The following is a 9,520-nucleotide window of genomic DNA, read 5'->3' on the forward strand; positions in this document are numbered from 1 at the left end:
CGTCAATTGCAAGAATCTAAACACCGCTATCTGCCACAGCGCCAACTTTTATTTAGTGGGTTGCTGATCGTTACATGTTTTGCTTTTACATTGTCTGCATTCCGCCACTATGTTTATTTTTCATACGTTTACATTCCAGGCACTATACCGACTATATTGCTACTGCGGTTAATGCTGTCATTCATCCGTCGTCATCCGTATCGTTACCTCCACTATCGTATCGTGGTCTTCAGTTGTGCTTTGCTTAGCTAGTCATGAGTCAACTAACTGCAAAGAAACGTCGAAAGCTGTATTTAGGACCAGACATTGAATTTGTAGTACCCCGTTCGACGCGATGGTACAGCCAGCAGTCGACCAGCAGTGCTTCGGCGACCGCTACGACTCGTCTCGCGGGTGTTTTGAACTCGCCACCAGACAGTTCTCACGCGTCCCAAACATCACCAGGAGATCGATGTCTCACGGACGGCTGTTCTGTTGACACGAGTTCTTTAGGAGTACGAACAGAGGTGCCAGAAGGAAGCGACGACTTTTTCAACAGCGCGCATGGCGTAGGCGACAATGCATACCAAAGCCCCGAAGAATGCGCTGACAACGAAAGCAATCATTCAGAAAATGACAGTGAAGACGGTGACACTCGACCTTTCCGAGATACAGATCAAGACCCAAGCTCCGGAACCGAAGAAGATAGTGGTGACTATCTTTGTGGAGACGACGCTTCTGTAAATCGAGACCAAAACCCTGGAGCCGAAGGAGATATTTCTGGCGACCGTAGTTCTGTGCCCTCGTTCGACGAATCAGAATTGCTTGCCAGATGCGTCGCGGATTTTGGAACAAAAACACTTCCGGGATCAGCAACCACAATTGCAGTCGCTATCGTTCTAATAATGTCGTTCATAGCGGCTCACGGCCTTTCCTGGTCTGCTGTGGACGACTTGTTGAAACTTGTGGAAGCCTTGTTCGGTTTCGAAAAGTGCGGCCTGCCGCAGTCGAAATACCTACTGAGGAAATTGTGGTCCACGAAATGCGATTCCGTCAGCAAATACCATTATTGCTGTAGTCAGTGTGGCAAGCTGCTCGACATTTCTAGCGACAAAATCCACCTGACTTGCAATGTCTGCCAGAGTACTGTGAAGGTGTCGGACGTAAAAAGCGGGGGCACATTTTTTTCCATTCTGGATGTTGGAATGCAACTTTCCAGCACTATAGAAAGTCTCTCTGGTGTTTTGTTTGAGAACCTCAGCAAGTTGAAGCAGCAGGCAGAAGTCGGATGCCACTTGATTCGTGACATCACTAGTGGCATGATGCACCGCACTTTGCGAGAAAAGGGTGTGTTAAGGTGGAGTGATTTGACTATTACCTTGAACACCGATGGCAGCCCTTTATACAAATCATCTAATTCCTCAATATGGCCCATACAAATGATAATAAATGAACTTCCTGCGCCCTACAGGTATAAGAATGTTATTCTTGGAGGCTCATGGTACGGACGAAAACACCCCAACATGCTGGTCTTTCTGGAGAAGTTTGTTGAATCCTTGTGTAGGACTGGCGAACTTATTTGGAAATACTATTCAACTGTTATTCACAGCAAGATTTACACCATCTTTGTCTGTGTTGATGCACCGGCGAGGGCAGCAGTTGGAAACCAAGTTCAGTTCAACGGCTTTTTTGGCTGCCCGTGGTGCCTGGCTTGTGGAGAAAGCCAAGAGGGTAAGTGCACGAAAATTCATAAAGCAGAGTGCCTAAACAAGCTTTCATAATGCTTGAGCATCATCAGTAGTCTTTTTTTCAGGCAATTCGAGAATGCCCAATAGTTCTGTTTGAGGAAAGGTGTTTGTGTGGCGCAAGTACACTTTGCAGCAGCTCACTGCTCGTTCAGTGTGTGGGAGTGCAAAAAAGAAAGAACATGTTGCCATTTAGTGAATATTCTTACAAATGCACCTACATGTGTCTTCTCGGTGCGCAAAATTTGAAAAAAATAATTCAGTCAGTGTAGGTACTACCGAAAGAATGTACGTCGAATATGGCATTTGAGCAGTATGTGCTCATTGTGCCGATATTGTCAAAAGGCATTGTGAGCAATATGAGTTGAAATACCAAATTGATGTTCAGTCAACGACAGAGGCATAGCCAGAAATTTCTTGGAAGGAGGGAAGGTAGTAAAGTCAGATTTTTGAAATGGTAATTTTTTTGTTTTGTGCCACAACAAAATAAAATTTCCCGGGTCGTGCACAGGTCCGGTGCTCCACCCTCTAGCTTGTACAGAGGTGAATGTGACGTAAGCGCAATAATATTAACAGTATATATAAGTACATGTAGTATTTAACATCCTAAATACCATATGAAAATGAGGGATGCCGTGATGGAGGGCTGTGGAAATTTCAACCATTTTATGTTCCTCTAACCTGCACTGGGAACACACAGGCCCCTATCATTTTGCATCCATAGAAATGCAACCACTGCAGTTGAGATCGAACCCGTGACACTATGGCGTTGCTAAAGATATCGTTTCTCTCTATAGAGCAGTCAATTTCATGAACAATTTTGCACTCACCAACTGCATTTAAACAGTAATATTAGTGTTGCATCTCATATTGCTTATGTCAGTACATATATCTACGGTATTATGGTCACCTTTGCGCAAACACTTCACAACACCATCGGCAACTGTAAAATCCAACACCTGCTGTTAAAACGAACAAAGGGTGGTAGATGGTCATCATTTGTTGCTTCTAGTGGGGATGAAAGCTAACTGTCTAGATTAGGTATCTCATTTTAATAAATTGAAACTGTAACATTCTCAACAGAACCTTGCCTTTGCTCATTGAGTGTTCATGAACATGTATTCCAAATGCATCCGTGAATTTCATTGACTGATCCTGGACGTTATCTAGGAAGCTGACTTGAATCCTCCTTTTTTTTATCCCGGCTGTGGCAGCTGCATTTCCGATGGAGGCGGAAATGTTGTAGGCCCGTGTGCTCAGATTTGGGTGCACGTTAAAGAACCACAGGTGGTCGAAATTTCCGGAGCCTTTCACTATAGTGTCTCTCATAATCATTTGGTGGTTTTGGGACAATAAACACCACATATCAATCAACTTGAATCTTTTTGTTTTAATCCATGCCATATAGCAAACGGGTGAAAAAAAAAGAAAAACGATACTTTAGAACCATTCAGCTGGTTCAACAGTGGCACACATAAACACTTGACAGCGGAAATCACAGACACTATCGAAGGTGAACACAGAAATTCACGACTGAATACACTGCAATATGCTGCATCTTGCAAAATTTGCTTGATTTCAAAAGTGCTGGCACGGTACAGGTTCAAAGGTAAACGTGTGAAGGCAGTGTGCTTGTCATGGCAGTTGTTGGGGCGTACCCACTTTCCCATGAACAAGTAGCTTGTGCGCCTGTTTGGTGGTGCTTGTGCCCTTAAGGAATCTCTATAGCATTTGCTCAGTGAAATACTTATCTTGTTTCTGCTTTATTTCATTGCAGGGCGCCTAATATACTTGAATGCAGAACCTGATGTGGAGAGGACGTCAGCAGGCATCCGAAGAGACATGACCCTGGCATCTAGACTAAAGACCCCAGTCAATGGCTTGAAAGGGGTGTCACCACTGGTGAAACTCCCACATTTCGACCTTGTGTGGGGCTATACAGTGGAGTATATGCATAGTGTTCTGCTGGGCGTAACAAGGCAGTTTGCTGAGTATTGGTTCGACTCGTCAAACAGCAATGAGCCATACTACATGGGTGAGTGCACCATACACCTCATGGTTGAAGTATTACGGATAAATATTTTAGAACAGTGCATATGGCCCACTTTTGTATTGCTGCCAAATTTTTGACATACATGTGTTTGTATGATGCCGTCTCATGTACACTTTGGCATCTTCCCCTATTTGAAGGTTTGCTTGCTTGAACGGGCGATACTTTTTTTTTTCTCGAAAGCTTCTTCTGGAAAATGATGGAAATCGGTATCAGAAAAGCCTGGAATTTGACCAATGTAGAAAATACTGTAGTGAACAATGGCACGTAGTTTATGGATAAATCAATCTAGGTCCACGAAACCAGCCAAGGCTTTTTTCAAAGTGCCCCTTCTAGTGTTCAAATGTAAACAGCACATTGTTTTCTGAAACAAGAATACTAATGCCACCTAGCGTAATGTTTAGCTGTAACAGGAATGTTGTTTTGGGGATTTCACATGCCAGAATCACCATATGGTTATCAAGCACACCATATGATTATCAAGCCTAGTTGAGGTTTCTGGAAATTTTTACTACCTGGAGCTCTTAAAGGAGCACTGACATCAAGTTTACTCATGTCCAGATTTCCGCGTCAACGAGTAGCTATTGTCTTTTTAGTAGCTATTCCCGACCTAAAACGCATCTGAGGTACGAATGAATATCTGTAATATTGATTTATATATCTGCTATCAATTGAGGTTCAAAATGAGTCGAAAGCCGTCAAATTGTAGTGCTGTCAGCGCTACCTTGCGGCCACACCTAGGCCGCTGCATAGCTGATGTTGCTTTCACAAAAAATGGTGACGTCACGCACACTGGCGTTTCGTCTGCTAGGAGCGCACGTGCAGTCAGTCCAGCTGTGTCTCTGATTATGTAGACTAAAGCCTCTCCATGCATTTTTGGCCGGCTAGCTTAAGCAGTGCCAACTCGTTCTTCCCCTCTTCCTTTAGCCCCGGCCCTCACAAGGAGCCTCATACTGCCAGTGAAACCCACCTTATTCACCAACACAGAATTTACCCTGGAGCAGCTCGGCGCAAAGTGAAGCGAGCAAATGTGGCTATTCTTAGGCGTCTAGTCTCTCTGTCCATCAGCGCATCAACTCACTGGCTATGTTGAGGTTCGTGGCTTGGAAAGGCATGAAACGCCACGCTATTTCTTCTTTTTCCACGCCTCGACGTGCCGGTTGTCACTGAGCAGCAGTTTCTCGACATTCTGGCACGTATTGTCACATTGAATGATAGTACTCATGCTGCGGAACACATGCCAAATCAGTCGATGCAACACTATGAAGTGCACGCACGCTTCAACACAGCAAGGAGAGTCAATAGTGAGAGCATGGCTGGGAGTCGGCTCCAAACACACTCAGATCGTCGACGTCATTGTTACTAGCGTATCGTCACTCAGGGTGGTATTTGTGGAATGTATCACACCGAACACGCAGCTCTTGTGTTGATGTCGCAGGGCAGTATATTTCCAGTTTTCTCTCCTTAGCTTGTCTACGCTGTTTGACATCGAATTAAAATAACTTCCTCGCATTCCATGCCATTCAAATTTGGCCAAAAAGGCCTACTCATACCAAGCGATCAAATCATGGGCATATCTTGATCTTGAAATTTGATGTCAGTGCTTCTTTAAGCATGCCCTGATATCATGCAGCACTTGCACTTCTAGCACTTCGCCTTTGTCAAAATGGTACTGCTATGCATGGGATCAAACTCATGTCTATTGGGTCAGCAAACAACACCGCGTCCACTATGTCACTGTCCGCAGCAGTAACATGAATGCATGAAGTTGCCATGTAATGATGTTTTTAGTGTTGCATAAAAAGCTTCCTTTGGAATGCTTCAGGGGACCATTAAATCATATGGAGAATTTCTTACTAGTAGTTGACTAGAACTGTTTGCTGCCCCCCTACAGGACGTCCAAGCACATTGAGGGTGATCAACAAACGCCTGCTGAACATTCGTCCTCCACATCATTTCACCCGGCTGCCTCGCACGCTACGAGAGAGGTGCTATTGGAAGGCGCACGAGTGGCGAAACTGGCTGCTATTTTACTGTTTACCATGCTGCTACCCTGTGCTACTGCCAAGATATTTCCGCCACTTCGCCCTCCTGTCTGAGGCAATTTTTCTCTTGCTTTTGCAAGAGCTGTCATCTGACCACATTGATCGGGCAGGTAAGAACACGTTGACAACTGAAAGCGCAATCACTTGCATTTTACAAAACTGTCTTCAGTTCACGGTAAAAAACAATCGTGCCATTGAAAGAATAATCAAGTTCTCAAGAAGACTGTCTCTATAAGAGGTGATTTGAAATGGCCTTTGATGTTAGTGGGAGACTCGGAGTGAAATGGGAAAGGAATTGTTTTTTTTTGTTGTCTGCTGAGGTTTTGAACTTTGAAGGCTAATAACGTCCTTTACCGTGTTCTAATTTCGATAATTCTTTTTGTGTTCATCAGAATTCAGCACTACACAAACTTCAGTGCTGCAGAATTCAGAAGAAAAAGCGTTGCAGACCCCTTCCTTTTAGAGGGCTCGTAAACCACCGAGAGGTCGAAATTCAATTGTGGTGGGGAATTGTGAACGAGTGTATGAAAAACACGGAGCTGTGAGAATTTTTCGAAACGGTGCTGTAATAGTGGAGTTAGACGCGTTTGATTATCGAAACCGTGACGATCATTCCTTTCGTTCTCTTCTACACTTCCCTTCATGGTATACTCTCCTAAAGCTGCTTTACCCTTTCGATGAGCACCCCTCTCTTGCTCCTCTCAATCTCACCTGGCATATGTCAGTGCTGACGCGCTGCTTGAAACACCGTCTACTTGCAGTGGCTGGGACTCCGTGAGTTGCATTGTAGCTGTGTGCTTGTTACGAACGAAATTTTCAGAAGCATAAAAAGGTTAGTTTATGGTCCCCAGGTCCAGGAAAATGGCCTATTTTGCGGCCTTGTGAACGAGCTCAGAACGCGCCCCTCTGACTGCGATTCGACACTGAGGAGTAGCTGCTGGTGAAGCAAAAGAAAAGCATCCAACAGCACTTGACCACCACTGGGGGAGAGGGAGAGCGAAAGCTGAGAAGACGATGTGGCGATAGGGTCAGTCGCAAGTTGCCCTCTGTGTCGAGATTTGAAATGAAATGAAATTAACAGATTTTATTTCTGGAGAGAATACAGAAAAACGAAGTGAAGCTAAAGGCCATTCGGCCTGACGTGGCTTCGCTACGCGAAAAAATTTCAGCAAACAGTGCTACATTGAATAATAATTATCACAATACAAGGAGCAGCATAATAATAGAAACACAGAAATAGCATAAAAGCAAAAATAGGTGGTATATAAGTACAAAAAATAGGCTGCATAGACACAGAATCAGACATCGAGGCTCTTTTCATTACGTATTAAAAAAAACACATACGTATTGATATATTCATATAATACACTCGCATATTAATACATACATGTGCCCATATGTACGTACATACTACTGTATATACACGCGTTTTGTACCCAACGGTGAGAGCATATGTGTAACCTAGCCAGAAGTTTATTGAAAACATGATGTTTATATACTCAATTAATGAGATGTTTTATGTGATATTTAAATTGTGTTAATGAGAGGTTAAAATTTAATTGTTCACCTAAATGATTTATAAGCTGTGGGGCGTGGTATGCAATCGGGGCTCTGCCATATCCAGTCCTAGTAGCAGGAACGCGAAATGGTTGCCTACGGAGCGAGTATTTGAGTGCGCCTTCCGGTGCCGTAGTAGTGTGGAGTTTATTTTTATAAATGTAAAGTTATAGCTTATATTCATACACCTGTCTTGCTTTAAGTATACCATGTTTTATGAATAATGGACCGCTAGAAATTTCCCTTGCGTTGCCATAATAATCATTGAATAGGCGGAGAACTTTCTTCTGTGAGATTTCTAGTTTATTTAAATTCTTCTCATTTGTAGTGCCCCATACTAGCATACTATAATTTAAACTGGGTGAATAGCCACCATGTCAGAGGGTCGGCCTGGTGTAGTACGCACTGGTTCGCATGTGTTTATGTAGACATATACGTAAGGCATATCGGCGTGAGGCATGTATTGGCTAATAATCGCAATGCCCTTGTGTGCATAAGGAGGGGGGGGGGGTGCAAAGCCAGCCCTAACATTGATGTAATAGAGAGGAAGGGGGTCTGTGACTGGGGGGGGGGTGCACAAAGACAGCCCCGTAAATTGATGTATTTGGAAGGGGATGCTGCTATGAACTTTAACCCCCCCCCTCTACTGAAAGATAACTCCTGTGTACACCTGTGATGCTCTACACAATATTTTGAAATTCTTGTCACCATGGCGTGATGACGCTTAAAGGCGAACTTGGGCATTTTTGCGATATTTATAGATTTCAACAAAACGCTTGCTTCGTAATGTTTATTTTAGGCCATTCCACTTTTGAAAGTATTTAAATACAGCTTTTTTAATATGTTCATCTCTTCACTGGTGGCTTATGCGCAGTAAATGTTACTTCTTTGAAACAAGAGAGGCTGCATGAAAAAGGTGTTGTAATATTCTATAGCATCAGTGAGGAAATAGTTGTTTATTGCATTTTTCAGGACGGCTTCTGACATCCTTTGTATCCCAGGCAGCCGGGCTCTATGGACAGCGATGTATGAGCTTTAATGTGCATCAGCTTCTCCACCTGGCTGATGCTGCGAGACAGTTTGGTCCTTTGTGGGCCCATTCTGCTTTCGCATTCGAAAACAGTAATGGTTACCTTTTAAAACTTGTTAGTGCTGCAAAAGCTGTGCCTGCGCAGGTGCTGGAAAGAGTAGTGATGGCACAAGAGCTCCAGTTATTGCTTGCAGGGCTTCCATTGCCATCAAAAGTGCTCAGTTTTTGTAGTAACATGCTCGGTAACCCAATCACTGAGCATGCACGGCACATTGGAGCTGCATGGTTGTTTGGAACACCGAAACAAGTTCCTTCTCTCAGTCATCAGGAGTCTTCTTGCTTGCAGACATGGTGTGGACAAGTTCCAATCGTTCAAGAACATTTCAGATTTTCTATTTTGGGCACAATCTTTCACAGTGAATCGTACAAAGCTGGAAGGAAAAACAGCTCTGTGTTCGAGAGCAAAACTGGAGGCTTTTATTCTATTAAAAGAATATTTGAGGTGACAGATCCAACTTGTGCTTTAAATGGTGGGACTGTCCTTCTTTGCACAAGGATAGTTGCTGGCAACAACGTTGCAGGACTCCCGCCACACATTTCCGACTGTTTTTTTTCTTTAGTGTATTCGCTCCTCCCTCTAACGATGAACGACATTGACAAAGCATGTGTTCTGGTCTCTTTGAATGACAAAGAAGACTACATTTGTGCAGTTCCTAACATGGTGGAACGTGACTAAGGTTACATTAATTTCACAGGCAGACACAGAAGTGGTAAAGAAATACATTTCAAAACCACGATATGATTATGAGGGATGCTGTAATGGAAGGCTTTAAAAGTTTTGACTCTTCGGTGTACTTCAATGTGCACCTTAATCCAAGCAAGTGGTTCAGTAGTTTTTGCCTTTATCAAAATGCAGCCGCCGTGGGCAGCATATAATCCCGTGACCTCTTGGTCTGCAGTCGAGCATCATAACTACCAAACCTCTGTGGCAGATGAGAAACATATCCAGTTAAGGCAGGTACACATTGCTGCGAACCACACAAGTAACTGAATGAGCTGCTTTTGATATGGCAGGTTCGTTCTTGTCATGAATGGTAGTATGTGAACTCATAGA

At 43.6% G+C, this 9,520-nt stretch overlaps 1 protein-coding gene across 1 annotated transcript; it reads left to right on the plus strand.

The window, feature by feature from the left end:
* The first annotated feature begins 612 nt into the window (after window positions 1-612).
* Window positions 613-9,142, plus strand: LOC119169942 (uncharacterized). The gene is made up of 5 exons (XM_037420938.2): window positions 613-719; window positions 1,589-1,710; window positions 3,502-3,759; window positions 5,669-5,929; window positions 8,349-9,142. Exons 1-5 carry the CDS (start codon window positions 613-615, stop codon window positions 9,140-9,142), a joined length of 1,542 nt encoding a protein of 513 aa, XP_037276835.2.
* The last annotated feature ends 378 nt before the right edge of the window (window positions 9,143-9,520 follow it).

This window comes from Rhipicephalus microplus, unplaced genomic scaffold (assembly GCF_043290135.1).
Source record: "Rhipicephalus microplus isolate Deutch F79 unplaced genomic scaffold, USDA_Rmic scaffold_25, whole genome shotgun sequence".
Lineage (NCBI taxonomy): Eukaryota > Metazoa > Arthropoda > Arachnida > Ixodida > Ixodidae > Rhipicephalus > Rhipicephalus microplus.

Coding starts and splice junctions, on each gene's coding strand:
- LOC119169942 (XM_037420938.2), top strand. CDS start 613: ATGACAGTGAAGACGGTGACACTCGACCTTTCCGAGATACAGATCAAG. Junction 720..1,588: donor TTTGTGGAGACGACGCTTCT/GTAAATCGAGAC, acceptor TGTTATTCACAG/CAAGATTTACACCATCTTTG. Junction 3,760..5,668: donor CAATGAGCCATACTACATGG/GTGAGTGCACCA, acceptor GCCCCCCTACAG/GACGTCCAAGCACATTGAGG.